The sequence below is a fragment of the Teleopsis dalmanni genome, chromosome 2, assembly GCF_002237135.1.
Source record: "Teleopsis dalmanni isolate 2A chromosome 2, ASM223713v2, whole genome shotgun sequence".
Lineage (NCBI taxonomy): Eukaryota > Metazoa > Arthropoda > Insecta > Diptera > Diopsidae > Teleopsis > Teleopsis dalmanni.
Window position 1 is genome coordinate 48,687,735 of NC_051847.1, and position 24,565 is coordinate 48,712,299.

General features: G+C 29.5%; 1 protein-coding gene across 1 annotated transcript; it reads right to left on the reverse strand.

The window, feature by feature from the left end:
* Positions 1-10,425: 10,425 nt before the first annotated feature.
* On the reverse strand, positions 10,426-11,794 carry LOC119682636 (F-box-like/WD repeat-containing protein ebi). The gene is made up of 2 exons (XM_038096122.1): positions 11,604-11,794; positions 10,426-11,531 (listed from the first exon to the last, which is right to left on the reverse strand). Exons 1-2 carry the CDS (start codon positions 11,659-11,661, stop codon positions 10,501-10,503), a joined length of 1,089 nt encoding a protein of 362 aa, XP_037952050.1. The 5' UTR covers positions 11,662-11,794; the 3' UTR covers positions 10,426-10,500.
* Positions 11,795-24,565: the final 12,771 nt, after the last annotated feature.

The window sequence follows — 24,565 nt, forward strand, 5'->3', positions numbered from 1 at the left end:
AAAAACTAATACTTGATTGTCTAAAACCGGCTATTGACTTCCGTAACCTGATCCCCTATCACTAATTTGGATTTCGCTGCGAACTTTCTACTATAAATCAGTTGCAGAGAATCACAGCAAAATTAGAAAAAATTGAATTTAGTGGTATTTTTAATCGAATGTTTAAGCATTTGACAATGTATGGCATGAAGGATTTTTGGTTGTTTCCGTCGTTGCTGTCTTCTTAATGGCTTCCAGATGCTAACTTATCCTGCTGGTTATCCAAGCGCTAATAATTGTTGAACTCAATAATATTTTCTTGTAAGACAAACAAATAAATATTTGAACCTGAAACAAATAAAAGCTGGCGCCCTATAAGGAAGCATTCTTGGCCAACTTCTATAACTTCTGTATAGAAAATAAGTATTTGGTGGCCCTAATATGTCAGTAAATAGAATGTTTGTCATCTTGCTGATGACACAGTCCTACTTGCAAATGAAAAATTCGCAGAAGCAGCGGCAACTAAGCTACAAAATGTAATAGATATATTAGAAAAATTGACGAGAATCAATTTCACCGATAAAATAGCAAACTAGCAGCCTAAAATGCTTATAGGAGCTGTGATCTCATACGCATATACTGCAATATATCTTGGCATAACTAAAAGGAAAATGAACTCAAGCTAATAGTTATAAAAATGGACTGGCTTTTCGGACGGAAATCTAAACTTTCCCTATATAATAAAATTATGATTCTAAAGCTGATATGATCTAATGGCACGCAAATGGAGGATTGTGTCTTCCAATGCAATATTAATACGATTCAACAGCCGCAGAATAAAATTCTTCGAAACATTGTTGTAAAGCTCCTAATTTAGGTAATCACCGGGTCCTTAACATCTCAACAGTTGCTGAGAAAACTAGGGACAAGCAGAACTTCATTCTCAGCGGTTTCTGAGGTGTATAAACGAATACCATTTGTCTATTCTGATGATTTCATTGATAAAAACTATATGATTAAATTATCATTTAATTAAAAGTAAGGATTTTTAAAATCTCTTAGTAGAAATATATGATAGCATCAAAGACAAACCAACTTGTCAGATTTCTTGTAACTAATTGTAACGTTAACAAACACTTTTATGTACATACTTTTAATAATGTTTGTAATAAAAAAAAATAGTTCTAAGAATTTTAAGAATAAGATATTCAAAAAAATAATATTACGCTCACACTATATAAAATTTTTTCCCAAAAAATAAATGATGAAAATAAATGATGATATTACTAAACCTTATGCTTTTTTTTGTTAATATGAGGATTTTGAATTGCTTTAAGTGTTTTTAACTTAACGAGTTAGTTTAAATTTATATTGAGAGTTTCAAGCATCACTGAATTAAAAATTTTTAATTGGATTCATCAGTGTTTATTTAATTTAGATGATTTTAAATTTAAAAAATTAAAATCAAATTATTATTTTATAAAATAAAACATTACTCATACGCTACGTTGAATAAACACGCTTGTGTAGACGAACTTTCTGACACAAAAGCAAATATTTTTTTTGTAAAGAAAAGAGTTAAAATGTTCTTATGTATTATGAATTTTTTTACATGAATTTATTATTTATATTTTTAAAATTACAATTCCACTCTTATATAAAAGGTCTGGGTTAAACGAACTTTGATAGTTATGGATAAGGTTGCAATTAATTAAAGTCAAAAATAATGTTTAAAAAACTATTCCATTTGCATAAGAAAACTATATACAATAGTTATATATTTAAATTAACATGTTTAAAATTTTCATTTCATTTTTTTGTTTTTGTTAAATGAGAATGAAACAAATTGTAAAAATTTTAGATTGATCTAATAGAAAAGGGACTTCCAAACTAACTGTGTAAATTATAAAATTTTTTGTAATTGGATAGTGTTTAATAAGCAGTTTTACTAAGTACGTCAACTTGATATTCATTTCAAAGCTTCACTGACATGGAGAGACATGAATGCTATCACTCTCCTATCTAACGATTATAGGATAATATAATCTGCTAATGCTGACATCAAGTCAACCAGGTCTTGTCAATTTTATTACTAGAAAAATGTATTTTTACTTCAAATACGAAGGAAACCTAGGAATAGGAATAAACAGAGTACTAGCTCCCAACGAAGCGGAGCACTGTGACCATGGTTGATCTTTTGTACTGCAACAGACTCTAACCGAACAGAAGACATTTGGCTTACGAATGAAAGCCAGAAGGTCAGCCCTAGAGGACCTCCTAATGTCAGGAGGAGAGAGTAGTTCTAGACCCAGTGATCTCCGCCTGGTCCAGATCAAGGCTGAACAGTCACAGAGAATGTGACTAGAAGTCTCGTCTGCTTCTAAGCAGAGTCGACAATCTATCTCATTGGACAGACCCATTTGGTTAAGGTGATAACGGACTTCATGGTATCCCGTTAAATGTCCCACCAGCAACTCCAACTCTGTAGACTTTAACCTAAAAAATATTTAAATGTACTGCAAATATATTAAAAAGAAATATATTATGTATCACCGATTATGTATAATACATCGTGCCATCCTCCATTTCAGTTTTCATGCCACATTCAAACATTTTAATTTTCTCATATGTCAAGCGAATGATTTTAATAATATTTTATGTTTACGTGATAGTTTTGGAAAATTTTAATCTGCTTCCGAGCTTAACTGTCCAAACCAGCATGTAGCGTTCATCTAACTTGCGAGCGCTTTTTATATTTTATATGACTTTTTCTCGTATTTGGCACTTTTCTAAGTACGAGTATGAACGATTTTTATTTTATTCAAAGTTTTTGGTTTTAATTTTATTTTATTGGGTTTTTTTTTGCATTTTCATATACTTCAACTAAATTTGGCTACGCTAAAATTAAATAAATATATGAGTCAACTTTGTGCCTCTTGTTGTTGGCTTGGTGCGCTTCGGTGTTTGCAGTATTAGGTTGCCTCTGTGAAAATCTAGAAGCCGTGGTGGTGGTGATGGTGGATCTATGCTGAACGTCATGTGTGTAAAAATTCAATTTTCCGATCACGTTTGAGCTGTCAAAGTTTTACTTCGTTGCATTTAGTTTGGCAGGAGTTTTTTGTAATTTTAATGTTGCTTTAAATGCTCGACATATTCCACGACCGACCCAAAACAGACACCTACCAACCTACATACCTGACACTTCACATAGTTACGCCCGGCGAAGAGGCATGCAAGCGACGTCTATACCGTTTGGTATTCACAATGAACTGTCAGTGTTGCCATTGCACTTTGTTGACGTTGCTGATGCTTTGTGTAACTTGAGCAATATTATTATGTCGTCGACTGCAAATTTTATAAAAGTTTTTGACTTTATTTTTTCGAAATGGATAAAATTTCACGCAAATATAAACTTTGGTCTCTTAATATGATGGCTTACTTAACGGTCGAAAAGCGTACTTAGGGAATGGCAGACAGACAATATTTCTCAGAAGAAAAAGTGAAAAACTTTCAAATGGAATGTGGAAAAGTTTAACAAAAGTGTTGACGTCGTAATAAAGTTTTCCAAACGGTCTTTTTAGGCTGTTAGTAATTTTTCAAATAATAATTTTATTCGTTGCTATGAGTACGATTGTGAGATATTTATTTTCGTAAAAGTAAATTAAATTCTTAAAAAGATGGACAAAGCTGACGAAAAGTTTAACAATAAATATATTTTAGTCATTATATATACTAGTTTTTGAACTTTTTAATTTGATTATTTCGAAATAGGATATTAGAGTAATAAAGACTGCTTTGAATAAGAGTTGCTGAACTTAACATTAATGGATCTTATTTATACATATATACACATTTAGATATATACATATATTACATTATAATATATATACATAGTTATAATCATTAGCTATAAATAGTTACACAATTCAGAAAGAGTGAAATTTGGTTTCAACATGAAAATTAATTGAAATATTCCAAGAATATAAACTATAGTTTGCTCATTGGGTTGATTTTAAATTTAAGGATAAAACAGATGAAATTTATTATATAAAGATGTAGAAATATCTTTTCTATAAAATAGTTAATATAATATCAATAATTTTCACTTCTCTTTATTAGGCGTTATTTGTTTTAACCCTGATATTCTTGAAATGTTTATAAGTATACAGGTATTACGTTGACGACGCAGAGTACACTTTTTTTACTGTAATAAATGGCTCACATTTAGAGAAGAGATAATAGCTCAGATTGGACCAATAAATCCCGAAAATGGAGAAGATAAGAGCAAACACAGAGAACTAACGACCAATAGAGGCATATGTGATTTATGTCCTTAAAGCGAAGACATTAGACGTAGAAAGCAGAAACAGAAATTAGCAGGCAGAATAGGTAATTAGTGCAGATGGAGAGATGTCTTAATTCCAATCAGAAGCCAAACAGGAGGACGCATTAACACTTTTTCTCTTTGTTGAATTAATAGATAAGATACACAAAAAAAGAAAATTTGAAAATCGGAGGCTACGAGCACTGTCAGGATCTTATATATGTAGATGATATAGGTAGTACTGGTATATGGTACATTGTACTATTGGTATAATGAAACCGTACACATTGTAACAATTAAACCACACTTATAGATGAAAATGAAAAATAGTCAAAAAACTATGCTAAATATCTACAATGTAGTCATAAAAAGAATTGTATTATATTAAATAGAAAATGGATTAGTAAACACTAAAGAGGTTTTTGAAGTTACAAAATAAAAATTAATCGTAAAGAAATAAACTGCAACAAGTTGATATAAAAAAAAGTCGATGGTTGTTAATTTAAGTGTTTCGCACATGTGTCAATTATGCCGAAACAAAGTCTGAACCAAGAAGACTTGCAGGGAAGCGGTATTATTTGAGGAACCCCATATGCGTCTTAGAAACAAAATCTAAAGGAATAAAAGTTGTAGTGCAATACTTTTATCAAGAGCCAAGGACAAGTAAAAAACAATTAGCGATATACGAAGAATGGCATAGAATCGGCAAGAATGAAGAAGATTTTGTGGGATTCATCTCAGTATGCAGCTGCCTAACAAGCTGTGACAAAGAAGATAAAAAGAGAGATTTTAAAGAGCTTAAAGATTAAAAGAATGCAAGAAACCTTGTGAGATCTGTTTCAATTTATAAATTTAGCTAAAGGGTGTGAGAAACAAAAAGAACAAAATTATTTTAAAGACTTTAAATAAAACAAAAAAAGGAAAGAATTTTTGTTAGACCCATTTTATACTGAAACTGCGATTCCTGGGTGTTATGAAGAAGAAAAATAAAGGTATCTTAAAGATAAAAATACATGGGAGAAATTTTGTGAGACTTATTGCACTTTGCAATTTTAGTTAAGGGGTATGATACACAAAAAGAAGAGTGTGACAAAAAAGAAAAATAAAAAGATCTTGAAGATATAAAAGCATGGTAGAGATTTTATGAGATCCATCTCACTCTACAACTGTAATAAACAGGTGTAATAAATAATTACTAAATTATGATTATTGAGCCCTTTCACGTGCAATTAGTTTCCACAGTTTATCTAATCCATTTATTTATAATTTATCTTACGGATTAAATAATTAATTTTTGCATTCGATTAGGCTATGAATAACAACAATAGAATATATATATACATAATATAAGTATTTGTATATACATTTTTTATTCATTTTCAAAGATTTTTTATTATATTTTCACAATTTGTGTTTTGCTTGCTTCAGAATACTAAATTGAAGTTGTGGCCTTATAAATTATATTTTAATCTCCAAATTGACTGCTATTTTTGCTCGTTTTATCGAACCTTCGTATCAAATGGGTAAGTTTCATTGCAATTCATTTCTATTCCAGATTAACTGTTTATGCATTGAAAGAACTCCCTGCTCCACAATGGAATTATTTATTGTCAACGAACTCTTTGCCACTCCATAAAAGTATTTATAGCTACAATTTTCAATTAGTTGCAACAGTGTTTTGAACTCCAATGCTCTCAATGGCATCGAATGCACTTTTTCCACATAAATTGTAGAATATTTTTTTTTACTTTTTTAATTTTTTATTATTTATATAACAAGGAAAGTTAGTATTGTTGTGCTGGAACTTCAACTTCGTGTGGTTAGACTCACCTGCGCACATAAATATTCAATTACAATTGAAACTTTTAAAATCTTCTTTGGTATTTGGAGTGCCAGAGCATTGCTGTTGTGTGAGTATGAAAGCGAATTAGCCCATAAATTTTACACAAATACTTTCAATTGGCAGCACTGCCACAACCTGTACAAGTGCACTTATAAAAGGGTAACTGCGTTTATAGTGTTTACTACACGTTACCCGAACGGAACAACAAAAACTCCAACTCCAATTCCAACAACAGCAATAACTTTTAACTTCATTCAAATTGAACTAAGTATGGCGTGGAGTAGCTACGCCAGTAGCTACTCAGTATTAAAGGCTAAATGTGCATTTGGGAGTTGTTGCTCTTGGTGTCTTGGTCCATTACACTGTCATCGTTGAACTGTAAAAATGGTAACATGAAATAGCGAGTGAAGTATCTTGAAATAACCTAATTTAAGCTCTGTTGTTAATCTACTTGAAAATAATGCAGTACTTTAAAATGTTTTCCTAATTGCATTTTAATGTATTCGTATCTTTCGTATATTTAAAGTACAGTAGAGCATAAATTAATCAGCTTGATGTATCAGAAAGATATGTGTAAATTGTTATTGGTACAATGTATTCAGGGTAAGAACTCACTTTAAGAAACATTCAAAATTAATTTGTGATTAAATGCATTTTTTAACATAATATATATATATATATCTATCTCAAAAACAACTTACTAGATACAATGAAGAAATATGATGGTGTAATGTCAATGTTATCACCAAATTGTTAAACTTCTATATCATGAAACGAAATTACCTCATTTTATTAAAGGAACTTTACTTCACTCTTAATGCTCCACTTCTAGTATACAGTAGTATGATATAAACTTATATTTAAAATGAGTAAAATGAGTTTTACAAAGTAAATCTTGTTTTCTGAAGTATCCTAGAGATGACTATACACTATAATGAAAATATCGGTGCAGAAAAAAATATGGAAAATATTCTTTAAAACTAATTTAAAAAATAAAAGTTTTATAAACTAATTTTATATAATTGTCTATTTCTAATAAATATTAGTTTTGCAACCACTTCTATGGTATAAACTTTATAAATAAAGGATAATTTTAAATATTTTTTTCACTACAAGAAAATGTTTGTTATATGAAACTAGAATCATAATTTTATTTAGAAATATCTAAAGAAAGTTTGTTGTAGGAAAATAATAATAAAACTATTTAAATAACTACACAGAACTTTAAAAATATTTTGCGGTAATTGGATGTGGAATCCCATACTATAAATAAATAAATTAATTAAATTATGGAAAGTAAAAATATTCTTAACATATTGAGACGAAATATAATGCAAAGTAATTCAAGCTTTTTGTTATTAAGGAAGTGTATTGAATAGTAATTTATTCAAACTATCAGAAAGTCCTTGAGTTTAATACAATTTGAGTCTAGGATAAGTTTTGAATTTTTTGTATTGTATCTCCGACACTATTCTGTAGTTCTTTTCTCTAGGTTTTAGGTACAAGTAAGATCAATCCGAGTTTAGGATGAGTTTTGACTGCTATGTATTGTATATCAGAACTACATTTCAACTATATAACTCTTCGAAGTATTGCGAAAGCGGTTCCGAGGTGGAATAAGTTTCGCCAAAGAGTGGATGTTTTAGACCGTATACTACATATTAATGACGGTGCATAAAGCATTCCATCTACTCACCACAAAAACAGAATAAATACTATATTTCAATACAGACTTATATTTCTGTATACATATAGATAATTTGAGGTCTTTTGAGGAATTTGGCTGTTATATATTGTATCTCTGAACTATATACACATATGTCGACGTAGTATCTATACTTTTCCTCTCTAACTTTCAGACACAAGGATGTTTTTGGAAATTCAAAATAAATACATATTTTAATGATTTTTTTGGATAGAAATACGGCGATAATGTTAAATTTAGTTTTCTGTTATTTAACTTTTATAAACCTATCAATATCAAAATGATTGATAATAGTTGTTGCTAGGTTCAGTGATATCGGATATCATTAAAATAAAGTAATGTAATTTTGCCAAATTGAATCGAAGAATAATTTATGTAATTGTAGAAGAATAGAAATATGTTGCGAGACCCACATATATTAGCTGAGAACCTACCTTTGGACAGCTCTGCTTTATAGCATTAAGAATTCACGGTGTTTGCCAGGCTTTGACCTTCAGAAGAAATGAATTTTTAAGGGAGTACTTTTTTGATAGTTTGTGAGACAGTTCTTAGGTAAGCAAGAAAGATCTTTTAAATTATATAAACTCGTGGGTATAGATTTAGTGCTTGTCTTTCAATAGAGAGGTTTCGAACAGTGATGAATTGCAATAACAAAAATTTTGAATTTATTTTTAAGTTAATTGAATTTTTGGCTAATAGTACTGATTTCGAGTATTGCTAAATACACATCATCAGTTGTCTTGGAATTTCTTATGTTTAATTATTCAAAAATAATTTTTTGAGACTGCAAGTGCTCTTACCCTGCCAAATTTGAAGCTCATAGTCAGTGTTCATTTGCCAACTGACCCAAAGCAGTACTTAATTTGTATGTTCAAAATTGGAGTTTTGTTTTTGTTTTTTTAAATGTTAAGATTTCTTGCAAGGAATATGGTAGTAAAACGGCAAAAAATCATCAATTATGGAAAGTTAACTGCTGATCAGCCACTGCAATCAACTAACCAACCATCTAAGTGCAATCCTAGGATCACAGTGCTAGCTCAATAACAATCTGCTCTAAATTGTGGTTAAAATTAAATTGTGAAAATAAAGGAATATTTATTATTTTTAGACTAAATTCGCAATTTTAGCGAATTTTTATATACCTTTAATACCTTATGAGGGTTATTGTGTTGTGCTAATCATTAAGTAATTGAAAACTTAATCTAATGAACTTGTTAAAGTCACTTGTTGCTTAAAGTAAAAATATTGTTTGCAAAAAAAATGTTTAACTTACCTAATATGAGTGTTCAGTAGTGATTCCACGGACGCACTTGCAACAAATACAACTGTGAACATGTTCAAAACTGGAAAGGCAGCATGAAGGAAATAAAGTTAATAAGCAATTTGCATAATAAATTTCTCATTAGCGTAAATTATGGAGCCCGTGGATGTGGTCGCAAAATGCTTAATTAGAAAACGTATCACTGTGGCAGCAAAAGCACCCGCACAACAATAATACGCAAACAACAACAACAACAGCAATATAGTAACATCAACAGTACTGAAAAATCCATTTACGAGACCATGCGTAGGGAATGAGAACTTAGTGAGTGTACTGAACCCTCTAATATGTTATTGTTGCGAAATAGAATCGCAAACATTTTACTACTGAAATCCTTGTAACTCGCGGCTTAAAGCAATTTGCAATTCAGCTGCATTTGTGCAATGCCCGCCACTAGACTCTCGTCTACGCAATATATAAGTACGAAGGATTGCGGGTTGGAAACATTTATAACGCATTGACCGCATTATTTTAAAATGGAATTTCATTAATTCAAGCATTATTTCAGACCAACATGGAAATGCAAAATTAAATAGATTGCTTTAAAATTAGCTGCTTCCAGTTTGAACATTCTAATGTACTCAAACTTAATATGTTAATACACTGCAAAAAAATCACAACAAATTATTTTATTTAATAAAAATTATTTTAGAAATTCTAATTAAAAAATAACAGTCATATTAATTAAAGAAAGGGGTAATTTTATCGTATAAATACTGCAAGGCTTATTGCAGTTCTTCCTGGTCATTGGTGTATTGGAAGTTATTGGCGTCTTGCTCACGCAAAGAAACTGTGCATTCCTCATTATTCTCAATGCAAAAGTTTTGGAAACCTATTGGAAAAAGAAACTACTAAACACTTTCTTGGTGAATACCCGGCTCTGGTGTTCACAAGTAATAGGTTTTTATGAAGGTGTTTATTTGACAGCTTATCAGATCGGTAAAGCTGAAAGACCTATTAAATTATTTAAATTCGATTGAATGGATTTGATCTGTATTTTTCTATCTTAAGGTTTCTTGCGAGAAATGTGTTAGCAAAATGATAAAAAATCGTTAATTGAGGTATGTTGAAAATTATTTGATGACCGTCCATTGCAATCAACCAATCAACCATTAGATCCACTAGTACAAATATAATATAAGGTAATGAAATAAAAATGTATTTTTGAATTAAAACATCTTGCATATATTTTTAGAATAATTTATTATTTTAAATTAACAATTAATTAACAAATTTTTAATTTTAAAGAGGGACTATAATAGATAGCACATGAAATAGTCGAATTCAGCTAATGAAAAGATTAATTTTACAAAATGATATTCATATAATTAACGCTTAAGAGTTGAGCTCCGTAGTGAATATTTACTGACGACAGCATCGGGTGCTGAGGAACATGCATTCTGAATATTGCTTGCAGACGATTCTGTAGATGAATTTGTTGGCATTGCACCTGTTGAAACTTCTTTACCAGCATTTGAGTGCTTAGAAGAACTACGTGAAAGATTTTTCTTTGAAACTGACGGACGATCTCTAAGTGTACGGCTAATACTTAAATCATCTTCACTCTTTACAATTTTTAAAGAAGATAAACTTTTTGCCATAGTACTTACTGAGACTTCTTTGCCACTATTTGAATGCTTAGAAGAATCAAGCGATTGATTTTTCTTTGATACCGAAGAGCGTTCTCTAACTGTACTCGTAACACATAAACTATTTTCAGTACTTGCAGTTTCATTAGCAACATTTAAATCTGCAGAAGATGCTAGGTATAAATTTATTGGTTTGGTACCTGTTGATACTTCTTTGCCGTTATTTGAACGATTATAATAATCACGCGAATAATTTTTCTTTAATATTGAAGGGTGTTCTTTAACTGTACCGCTAACACCTAAATTATCTTCATTACTTCCAGTTTTATCAGGAATTTTTGAATTCGCAGAAGATGCTAAGGATAAATTTTTTGTTATGGTACCTGCTGATACTTCTTTGCCATTATTTGAATGCTTATAATAATCGCGCGAATAATTTTTCTTTAATATTAAGGGGTGTTCTTTAACTGTACGGCTAACACTTAAATCATTCTCATTGTTTGCAATTTTTTCAACATTTAAATTTGCTGTGCTTAATGACTCCCCAGCTAAAGAACCGCCATTTTGAGGCATAGCAGCATCTATCAATCGGAGTTCTTTCCTATCATCTACAATTTTCCCATCTTCTCCAATGCTTTGCTCTGTCTTTGTATACTGAAGTCCTTTTTGTAAAATTGCCAACAATGCCCTTTGTGGCACTAGGGCACCATTAATATTACTTTGTGAAATATTGGATTCGGCTTGAAAAACGAATGCCGAATGTTGACATCCTGCAATTAAATAATAAACTTGTTAGTTTGATTCATTATCTTTTTACTTAAAATATTATAACATAGTCCCACCTAACTCTTGCATATATTTGTGAATTAGAAAATTGATTTCTTCACTAGGTGAACTCATATTTACTTATTGAAAGAGATAAAGTAAGACTTTTAACTTTAAACGGTAAAAGTTTTAGATATATATTTTTGCGTACTGAAACTGTACATTTTTTTTATCGCAGTATTTGTCGTCTCTTTCACACAGTCGAAAAATGACATTTGCATATTTATTATTATATATGTATAATAAACATAATCATTGGTTTTGGTGTCATCGCATTTAATATTATTTGAAAAGTAATAGTTTAATAAGTTTGACTTTTAAATATATTTATTAGATCAAAAATTATATGATTTATATAAATAAACATGATACTCAATACTCAACTGTAAAAGTTTTGCATTTGTTTTATTATTAAATTGTACTGTACAGCAAAACACAAATCAGGGTTGTGCAAAATATTTTATATTGCGTCCCGTTCGTTTACACTATCAAAATTATATAAAGTTATATAAATACAGTTTGATAATTGTAAACATTGTATTACAAGGGCCTCAAGAAGGTGTCGTAGGCAAATCCATATCCACAAAGTAACTTTGATGAGGTGTTAAAAGATTTTAATTTTATGGTTAAGGAATTTTGCGAGATGAAAACAAAATTTTTGGAACCAGCATCGTATACATAACTTGACCCAAATAATTCTATGTCTAAATACACACAAAACATATCTCAAATCAAAAGTCGATATATTACTCTATATTATTTTTTTATAACCCATCATTGATTTATTTTATAACTATTAGTATTTATTTCGCATTAAAATTTGGAGCTTTAACTGGCAGCATATGATGCATTGTGCAATTCTTGCATTCAAATATCATTACAACCTCTTTCGTTTATTTTTAGTTCTAATCTGTTTTTGTTTGTTTTAGCCTGAGTTTGCACTCCTTTACATGGGCTTGTGTTCTATGTGTGCCTTCTGTTATTTCTTACATAAATTGCGGTTACTACTCCTTCAATCTGTTCATACACTTAGAGACACTATATTTCCCTACATATTCTTTTTCCTTGTTTCACTTTAAACAACTTTTTTTGTTAAAGTTGAGATTACCGAACCATTTGGTTCTTTTACCGAACATACGTATTGCCGGATACCGAATCAATAATCTTTCTAGATAAAGAGATCAAGAACATCTAACATCTGTAATTGATAACTGAGTATGTAAAAAAGTGAATAAAAAGGAGTGATCTAGAGGATATGTTGTGTTTGCGGAGAGAAAGAGAGTGAGAGAGAGAAAGAAAGAGGGAGTGAGAGAGAGATGGAGAGAGAAGGGGGAGATGCGGAAAGAGAGAAAGATATGCAGTCCATTTACCTACAGATTTCATGGTATCATTTATTGTTATTTAACAACTAATACATTTTAATATTTAAACTAAAATAAGAAACATTTTTACGAGTGACTTTAGTACAAAAAAAAAATTTATTCGGTTTTTAAAATAAATTCCAAACATTGGGAAATAATTATTCACACTTTTTTCAGTGCAATCCATTAGCATTTCATACGATCCTTTTGCGTGTTCAAAAAACACCGCAAATATTCGCAATAACATTAAGCTCATGCTGGGTTTGGTTAAAATGGGTATGTTCTGAACTCGTTAAAGGGTAGAGCACCACATAAAAATTTATACTAAATGCTCATTGGAGTTGTTGGTAAGCCAGAATAAAAATGAAATTCTGTACGAATCTTTGCTATTTGTGCGTTTCACCATTTTATTGTGTTCGTTTACAGAATAACAGTATCTGGTTGCCTCTTGAAACAAGTATGTCTCATAATGTTTTAAAACTGATTTTAATGTCGATTTTACAGACTATTTCGTTGAATTTAACTATATATGAATGTATATAAATTTAAACGGCAATGACAACTCCAACTGACCTAGCCAACGTTGAGCACAGCACGCCAGCGGGCCTCATTAACTTCATTGTTCCATGGGAGCGAATCTGTCATTTTTCGTGTAATTTCACAGAAAATTGTTAATTACAACGAGAATTTAATTAATTGAATCTTTCAATGCCTCCGGAGAACCTCGTGTAAAATGGCACACGCATGTATTCGGTTGCTTAACTTTGTTATTTATCGCTTGGATAAATTTTTAAAAATTGGGCAGTTTGTTAAAGGACTTAAGGCAATAAAATTTTATTATAGAAAATTAGGGTTATTAGATAAAAGAGATATAAATTCATGATATAATATTGTTTCCATCTTAACTTGTGGTAAATTCTCATTACAGTAGATTCGCAATTTAAGTGTTTATATCAAAGTTTAATTTTTTATCTATGTTTTGATTTTCTTATAAAAAATTAAGTCTAGTAAGAGTAATTAGAGTGACAATGTTTTATTGAGTTAAGATGTAAGAAAACAAATATTTAAATTTGTTTGAAGTGAAGCAGAGAATAATATTTAAATAAAAGGGTTTGATTGTAATACAACAATTTTTAATATCTTAATTTTAATTTTATGAAATACCTACTGATGATGGGTGGGTATACAGCTGTTGAGAGTATTGCCAGGTTTTCGAAAATCTTTTTATTTTCAAACAATTTAAAGTGGCGCTTTGATAATTTTCAATCCAGTTTGTTCTCTGGAGTGAAATAATGGAACAACATTTCACCAATATTTATTAATCTACCAAAATTTTTGGACATTATTTTGCTTAAAACATTCAAAAAAAACTTTATCTATGTTTAAGTCTTTATGTTTTTAGTAAAAACCTATACTTACTAGCCGCTCTCAAACTAAATCTTGTTATTTTATTTTAGAGTAGTTGAGGGAAAAAGAAATAGACCGTGTCTACTGTGAAGACATTTGTGTTGTCAGCTGGGAGAGGTCATACGTCCCAGTCCTTTTGGTGGCATTGGCATATTGCTGGTTGTATATCTCAAAATGGATTGCGTAATAAAAAAGTAAACTATGAAATATTATCTGATGAATTGAGTTCCTATTGACATGGGAGAAATGTTTTGTGTTGACCACAAAAATAAGCAAGCTAACTATGGTTAAAATTCGAGACTTGCATTTCAAATTAATTCTCCATTCTTATTAAGCAAATGAGGAATTCAATGACCTATTTGTTTTATTCAAAAATTGTGGGCCAAACTCCAAAAAAATAAACAAATTCTTATCAGAGGCATAATATATATTATTTTTAGTAACATTTAGACAACATAGTTTATTTCACGAAACAGTTTTTCTTTAAATAATAGATGGACACTAGTAGTGAATGGACATTAATATAGAAATTTTAAAGAATTTTAGCTTATATAGTTTTTTAAATACAAGAAAAAAAGTTTTATTAAATGAATTAAGAATCAATATTAACTAAAAAGTAAATAATTGAATAATTGAATTTATATTTTAATATTATTATTAATTTTTCATATAAAAAAAGATATAGTTTATTCAAAAGATATAACTTCATAAAATTGCTTATTTGCTTAAAACTTCTTAAGTAAAAGTAAAAATAAATTGACAAAACTTCATTAAAGTTAAACTCATTTAATTTTATTGTCTCTGACTATTTTGCGAGAGCATTCTGAAGGACTTTTCAGCGAAACTCAGTAGAAACTCGAAACAAACAATTAAATGCACTCGTGTTTTATATAAAGAATAACGACCACAACAGCCAGAGGGTCTGCAAATTGCCAGTGCTGTCCATTATAATAAGACGCAACCATCATTTGAGCAGCAAGGATATAAAAGCACAAAAAGAATAGTGAAAAGCTTTCAACTCGAAATGACTAAGAAAAACCGAAGGATCCGAAGTAACTTAAAGAGTAAAACTGAAGAAGCGTAAGAAGCAGCATTTGAAGTATTTGCACAGTTATTGTAATTGGATAATTACAGCGATGTCTTAAGTTGAAAGGATACCAAAAGTCCTTGCACATAGAAACGAACTCATGTAATTTCTTCTTTATTTAGCGTAAAGGATGAGTGGAACATGTACGTACACAAGATTACACATTACAACTTACTTTACTGATAATGTGAAAAGTGCGCTTAAATATTATTTTTAGTATTTAAGTGAAAACAACAAAATTAACAGCTGCAGCACCAGTTGCGTAAATAAATACTTTGAGAGCTACAATGGGTTTAAAAGACTTACAAAGACAATTTACTTAACCCTTAGAATAGTAAGAATAATCTCAAATGGAATGGTGTTAGGTTTTTGAACTGTACGAACTGAAATTTTTCTAAAATATAGAAGAAAAAAAGTCTCTAATAAATTAGCTGAAGGTCCAAACAATTATTTGTAGTAATTTACTTACTTTTTTGAATGGGTATAATAACTTAGCTAGCGTGTCTTTTTAGGCGCAACTGCTGCGTCCGCGTCTTCTATAGTGTCGCACATCAAGTTGGGTTAGTAGTGCCTCTACCAGAAATACGATCTACCTTCGTTTATTTTTACTCCTACAACCTCTTCATAAACTTTTTTCACTGGGAAATCTTTAATCATTCTTATGACATGACTAAGTCAGCGAAGCTGTGAAAGCTTATACAGATTGTAGTTTATTCAGATGCGGTACACTTAGAAAAATGTGCTCTAATTACATACTACTTAAATTGACCAGATCATTTTGTTAGAAAAATTTATGCTCGTGTGGTAAAAAACCAACATCTTATATGGTTCATCTAACATGATACCTTCAGTAAGTACATTTTAATCTGAGATTTAGTTAAACTCAAGTTAAATCAACCAAATTATTTTTCTGAGTGTAGCTTCAACTCGTAGATGATCAAAGGTCTAACGAAGAATTTTACTCACGAAAGCTCCAAGCAACAGTTTCATCATTCTGTGATTGCCTCATCATGCTTCTGCGCCATACTAAAGCAGAAGTAGGATGAGCGACCTATATGGAGTAAGTTTTGTTTGTTGTTATTTTTTTGATATTGTTGTTATTTAATACGGCAGTGCCAAGATATATGAAATCTTTGAGAAATTCGAAACTACAGCCGCAAGCCACCAACTTAGCATACGAGTTACGCAGATTTCTATAAGTAGCCGATATATACTTTGTTTTGCCGTGATTCACCGCTAAGCCCATTTTTGCAGATTTTTGATAGAGGCAAAGGCAGCAGTAAGATCGCGCTTTCTATGCCCATTGATGGCAATGTCGTCGACGTAAGGAAATAAAATACATTTTCTATTTCATTGTGTGAGTAGTTGTTAACTCGTTTAACAATTCCAGTCCAGTCCAGTCCGACGCATACGTAATTAATTTTTGATATAACTTTTTAGATATTAATATAAGCAATTTCATCATATTTAAGTTAAAGATTGCAGCATTAACATGATATTTCTTAATGATTAAGATGATTTTTTAAATTATTTTCAGAAGATATAAATATTTATCTCAAATAATATATATCCCTAGTTTCAATTTTAATTGAAGTTTTCATTATAATTAAAATATTCGTTTCAGTTATTCATTTATAAATTAAAATAGCAATAAATAACATATACAACATTTATTGAACTTAGCATACTTCATCAATATGTACTACTGTGTCTGGCAACAAAAAAAAAAAATTAATATGAGAAGACATAAGATAGATGCTCTTATTCCAACATAAGTACAGCAAACCACAATCTTAAGCTGATTTGTATCTGAATAGCCTCGTTAACAATATATTTGCTGTATTCGTAGATATTTTTAAGTAGAACGTTTACATATGTATTTCCTCAATTTGCTTGATCTGTTTTTATTGTTGTTATTATTCTACCAGCTACTTAACCGATATATTTTTGCTTTTTAAACAAAGTATCTGCAATAAAAGGGAATGAACTGAAAGTAAAAACGGATGAGAGTACACTTAAAAGTATTGGTTTTTTAGGGTTTAAAAATTTAACCTTTTTTCTTTATTTTTCTGAAAAATATCATATCAATTTAAAACCTCTTAAGATATATGTATGATATTTTGCTTTCTTTAAACTAAACTTTCTGAGTAATTTTGGATTGAGCTAGCGACGTTGATATTATTTATAATATCTGTGTAAAATTTATTATATCTTAAATTGAACTCAATTAATTTTTCATTACTTTAGATACAATATTTATTTCAGCGGGGAAGCATACCATAATATCTATAAGATAAGTAATTAAAAATATTGATTTATAAATACCAGAGTTGTACTTCTATATATTTAAAATAAATAAAATAAATAAAATCAGAAAACCTCAAGTTCAGCTTAATAAAATTCTGTTACTTATTAACTCTATAGAAGGTGGTGATTAAAAACTGAGAAACTCATTTTCATGTTAAAAAACTGCATTTGAGGTAATATGGTATTTGTCATATAATATCGCAAAAACTCAAATCGATCATTTTGCTATTAGCAATAGATTTTATAATAATCTATTTGATATCCATTATCGCAACTTTTTAGTAACAAAACAATCTATGCTTCCATTAGCAATTGTATGCATTAATTAAAGTCTGTGTAAATCTGACATTAACAAGTTCAGAGATCTTAGAAGGAAATCAGATTTTAACACTCAGTTGCAAGTTATACTACTGAAATATAACCCACTAAGTTTCTGGGAGGACAAAGCCTACAATGAGAACTGACTTTAGCTTTGGGAATAATGATACAATTCAGAGGTGATGTCTGTAAATAATATGACATTAGATTTTATTTTTAGTAAACATATGCAGAAACTTCTGCTCTCGCCTTTCTGATGCACTATGTTAATCCTATTAACCCATGGAGAGATTTAAAAACCAACAGAGAATCAATAAAATACTCGCTTGAGTTATATCTTCATGAAGTTGGCAAAAATTTTAAAATAATTTTAAATATTTTTAAATAATCAGTTAAATATGTAGATTTCATATGTAACTCATTTAGACAACACTTCCTCAATTATTAAAATGAAAATTGAAATTTAATATTTTGAAGTAAATATTGATTTTATTACACAATTTCAAATATTTATTTATTTATAAATTTATCTCTTATATTTGATATTTGGTTTCTTTGCAATTAATTTTTAATATGTGAGTATTGTTTTCTTAGGAAAGTCTGTGTTCATGTACTTGAAAAGTATATTTATTTAAATCAACTGAGGTAGTGTCATATCAAATCAAAACAAAAATTTTAATTAAATTGTAGGAAAATGGAAAATTCAATATTCTTAGACTTAATTTCAATTTGTGTGCAATTATTGGTAAATAAATTCAATAATAATTACAATACAAATACATACTTCAAAATTCAAAATTTCAATTTCAAGTACTGAAATTTAATATTTACAGGTTTAGGTAATAAACAAATATTATGAAAATATCTTATTTTTGTAGAGGAATAGAAAATTGAAAATTTATAAAAAAATTTTAAAGTTTGTGGAATATTTAAAAAAATTAATATTTAACAAAAATATCTGCTTTTATTATATATCAATTAAAGATTCTCATAGACAATAGCGAAAAAATTTAAAATAGAATTTTATATGATTTAATTAAATGTTACAATATTTAATAAAAATTAATTTAAGCTAACATCTTTAATTAAGCTATAAAAAATGTAGTAAATAAAATATTATGAGTTTAATATTTAACAGATAAAGTTTATTAAAAAATGTTCTTGTTAAGATATGATTAAGTTTAAGTAGTATTACATTATAGTGCAATCGTTTGCTTTTATTTATATTTACTTCCATAAACGAATTTAAAGGATGAAGTCCTTATATTTTTACGTATTTGGGGAAATAGCCGTGCCTGGCTACTTGTGAAAAAACTCGATTAGTCATCGCTTTTAATTTGACAGGCTCCAGTGCTAAACGTGGCACTTGCAGTCCAAACAAATTTTATACGGACTATAAACTAATTAAGAAATTCGATTATTAATTTCTCCATGATAAACATTTTAATTTTTTCACTTTAAATCAGACATTCCCAAACTTTTTTTTTATCAAGGACCACTATGATAGTTTTGTTTTTAGTAGGAACTACAAAGTTTAAAATAATAAACTATAGGTATGATTATTTTCAAATGCTTTATGCATCTCTGGCGTAATCTGTAATAAACTGCACATGTGTATAGATACATTATATGGGCTTTACATAAGGCATATTATTATATGAAATTTTTTTTGTGCTTATTTTTTAAGAAATGAGTTCTCAATGAACAAACTACAAGCTATATATCCATTTTTAAACAACTCGCCGACCACCGATTTGGAACTACTGAAGTACTTGAAGTATTGAGAAACAGCACACTTTTTTATTTTTGTTGTTGGTTATTATTGAGCTAATGCAAGATTGGAAAGGTTTAATATTTTTGACCAAAATGTTTAGTTTTTTTGAATAAATAATCTATTTACTAAATAATTTACTAATACATTACGAAACTGTATTTCAAGTACTTATTAACAACATACCTGATTGTAAAAGAAACATTATTTTAAAAAAGTAAATGGTAATATCAGTTTGAGGTTTAGAAAATTCATAATCCATATACAAGAACCTTATACAATGTATTTATTTATTCAATTTATTAATTAAAAGAAATTTAAAAAAATATCTTTGTTAAATTTCAATAGCTATAATCTGCAGATAACAGGTATACAGGTTATTTAAAGCATTTAGATTTGCGAATGACTTTCATTAGTTTACAAGAAAATGAGGTTGCCTTTAACACACCAATAGATGCAACTTCTGAACTCTGTTTTACTAAATATTTGTATAACAATTACGCTACAATTAACAAATACTATGAACTTATTTGTAATAAACTTACATTTAGACAAATTCACATTCCTTATCCTTCAGGGATCTAACTAAGGCAGTTTCAAAGGAACTCGCCTACATTCAAAATAGGCTCACTCAGGTTTGCACATACAAATAAATATAAGCATACGTGATTAATTATAAACAATACATGAATATAGTTTAGTAAACGTAATGAATATGCTGTTGATCTTAATCACATTGATGACCAAGACAAAGTGAAGGAAAACAAATGATAGTATGCATATCCACGCCTATTGTATAGTATACATAATACTCCTATAATGCTATGGCAGTGATATGTTATGATTATTCCAAAGTTACGTCAACGTGCAGCTATGCCAAGGACTTTTTCTGTATTAATGAAGCTGAGAATTGAATGCCTATGTTCAGGGGTTTGATTCAAGTTGTTTGTGTTGTTACCTTTGTATGTGGCCTTAAATATTGCTTGCAACTGCTTAAAATGCATACAGTCGTGCAGCGCAATTTGGTAGATTATCCTTATAAATGTAATGTCTACGATTAGGCAGACAAGGGTAATTAAGCTGTAAATGTAAATGCATCCACGCCTGCAAATACATTAGCATAACAGGCATGCAAGCACAGACTGCTGTGCTTGTTTTACTGAATATGTAAATGCACATTAGCCAATGCACACTCACACTTATACTGCATTTACCTAACTAATTAATAAATTAATTATATGTGTTAACCTAAGGAAGTACCCCTTTCGACGAAAGCGCAAAGGTGGTGCCTTCTTGGTATGAAATTGAGTAGTTCTTGTTTATATTAATCTTAGAACTGTATTTAATCAGTAGAAATGTTTATAGTGAAATTAATTTTTGAATAAATTTTAATGCTATTAGTCATGAATTAAATTAGTAATATTTATTTCTGTAAAATTAAAATTACGTATTGCGTTCCTAGATTTGCTTCTATACATAAGAAAGAATAATATAAAACCATGCAACAAATAATGCCTCTATAAACAGAATGGTATTGAAATTTAACAATTAAAAATAAATATAATTAATTAATTCAAACTAATCAAATCATGATTTCGTTCTAATACAACACAACAAGTGAATTTGTTAATAAACTTTTGCAGCAAATTAACAAACCTCCAGAAAAATGTGCAAACATAAAAGTCAAGTACGGCTTAGGGTCAGTTCACTAATGAACGCTGACTCTGGGCTTCAAATTTATCAGGACACGAATTCCATCTTTGGATTCGTGTCTCAAAAAGTTATTTACGAATAATTAAATACAAGATATAATTCCAAGACTACCGTAGACGGGTATTTAACAATATTCGAAACAGCTGCATGTTTGAAATACTTTTATGAAAACTATTATGTTTTTATGTAATATACCATCGTCGCAACAGTATACCGTCAGCCGCAGTGCGAGACTTTAACCTACTAAAACCACATCTATAAGGAATGAATATATGGAAGATTAAAATTGGTTTCACGGTTGAAATCTCTTTCGGAAAGGAAAGTAGATAGGCTTAATATTTAGCAAGCTAAATTTATCAAAGCCAAAAAAGTATGGTCGAAATATTTTAAGGGAAGGTGTTAGATATAGATAAAGGTAGTGGCGAAGACTAAGATAGCGAGTCTGGCTGTAGAGCGGAATTTGTGTCGTATAGGCAAGCTCAAACTAGACTGAAAGAAGAAGGCTTGTGCTTCACGGTCTCAGGCAACACAGTTGTGAGGTTGGAGAATATCGGGAGGATCCTAACCCCCTGTAAAATATTTACTAGCAAATTAAAGCAGGTACTACTTTAGAGAGTAACCTTGGCAGTATTAAGAACAAGAGAGTTACGGATTTAAAATTAAATTAATTATTTACTTAATATAAACTAATTTTTTTTGTTCGTAAAACCTCTACACTTTTATCTTTTTAATTTTTTTAGCAAAAGTTAGTCACCTAGTTTAATTATTATAAATAAAATCATTTTACACATAAGTAAAAAATAGGTTTCGACGTACCTAGTTGATAAATTACTCCACAAAATGATATTTGATACTGTAGTTCCTTTAAGATGTAATCATACTATCCTACTACAGGATGTAATACTATCGAATAAAATAATTTTAAGCTCTATGCGGTATAGTACAATATCGATAATTATTTTATCCAGGGTTCAGAAAAACACTGTGCTGTGCACAAAAATGCAAAACACCACGCACAAATGTTGTGCGATTCTAAAATTTCACACCACAAATGTGGTGTGCGAAAATTTTTGTGCACATCTTAAGTGCACATCTTGTGTGCACAAACGAAACGCACATTTCACACGAGTGTGGTGGAGTGAAATAAAACTCGCACACGCATTCGTTGTTTGTGCCGAAGTTATTTCGCACAGCACATTGTGTGTGCGGCAGCCAACTTGCCCTCGCACACAACGTGTGCAGAAAAGAATACGAGAAGCACATTTTGTGTGCAGGCTCGAAAATAAAAATGCACCCAAATGTGCGGAGACGAAATGTCTACTGCACGTTTGTGTGAAATGATGATTTAAAAGCGCACAATATTATGACAAATATCGCAGCAAAATAGTACGGAAAACTGATTTGTATTAATTTTGGTCTTAATGCGAAATATTTTATTGAAGAAATAATTTTGTAATTATATTTTAATTTTGAATTTATTATTAGATTTACATTTATTGCTTATATTACTTATTATTTTAAGGTTTACTAATTTAAAACATGGGAATAAAGTTAATTTCACAATGTACTTGAAAACTTTGCTATATTAAATAGGTACATGAATTTAATAGAGAAAGAGTATTTGTTTCGAAATGTTATAAGTAAAAGGGATCGGTTCTACGGATCGTACTTTGAAAAAATTAAATATATCAATTTTGGACTACTTCATAAAATTTTATTTAATAGTAAGTTGTACACTAAGATTCGTTAGTAAGGTTATAAAAAGCAAATTAAATATTTTTTACAACAACATAAATTAATTTTGTTATTAGATTTCAATTAATTTTTTATCTTTAATTACAGCTTAAATTTAACAAAGTTATTGAAATAATTTTATAATTTAATATCTTAATTTCTTATTATAAAATATATAATTTTTATTACATATTTTTTGAAATAAATTTTCATTTAATCTTATTAATAACATTGCTGAAATATTTTTTTCACTTAAATTATATCTCTGCTTACTTATCACAGTAGAAAGGGCGCTAAAATCCTGCTACCTGTTCAAGAAAATATTTTCTTAATCTTTCGCGTTTTTTAATGAATGTTAGATACTCTACCTATGTGAATACATATTTCTGGAGAAGAAAAATATCTATTTGTGGCCCTCCCGTATTATCTTTTTTAAACTGTTGCAAAATTTATTAAACAAATACACCAATACCAATACCTGCTACCTGTTCAAAAAAAATATTTTCCTAATCTTTCATATTTTTTGGGCATAAAAAAATCTTCCTAAAATATGTTTTTATTTTTTTTAAACTGGTGCAAAACTTTCCAAACAAATACTTTAAGTTCACTTACTATATTTGCATTTAAAAATGTACAAAGTAATATACAAAAAACTAATATTTTAAGTTAAAATACAAATAAGGTTAAGACAGTTATAATTTTTAGTTTACATTAATTAACAAAAATAATTATTTTAAATATTTGTTAATTTATGCAATTTTTAACATAAATTACGATCCCAACGAACGCAAATATCAATTTTTTTCAAAATTTGCAACAAAATAATATTTTCTATTTCAAACAAAATTGTGAAGTTCCTGTAATTTTTTCCACCCTTGGGTGCAAGCGCAAAATCGCACATTTGTGCACGTTTGTGCATCGCACATTTGTGCACATTTGTGCACGTTTGTGCAGTCGCACATTTGTGCAAACGTAATATGAGCAGCACACTCGTGTGCAAAGAGAATTTTTTGTCGCACAGTGCGGTGCGAGCATAAAATTTTCTCGCACATCTGATTGTGCACATTTTTAAAAATCAGTCACACAGCACAAATGTGTGTGCACGAATCTGTGTGCACAATCATCGCTTTGTGCGATGTGAAATTTAAAATCGCACAACAAATTTGAGTGCGTGCATTTTTTTTCTTAACACCACAAATGTGCGTGTGCATATTTTAAAAATAATTTCCACTCGCACAGTGCAGTGTGCGATTTTGTGCACCACATTCCGAACTCTGAAAT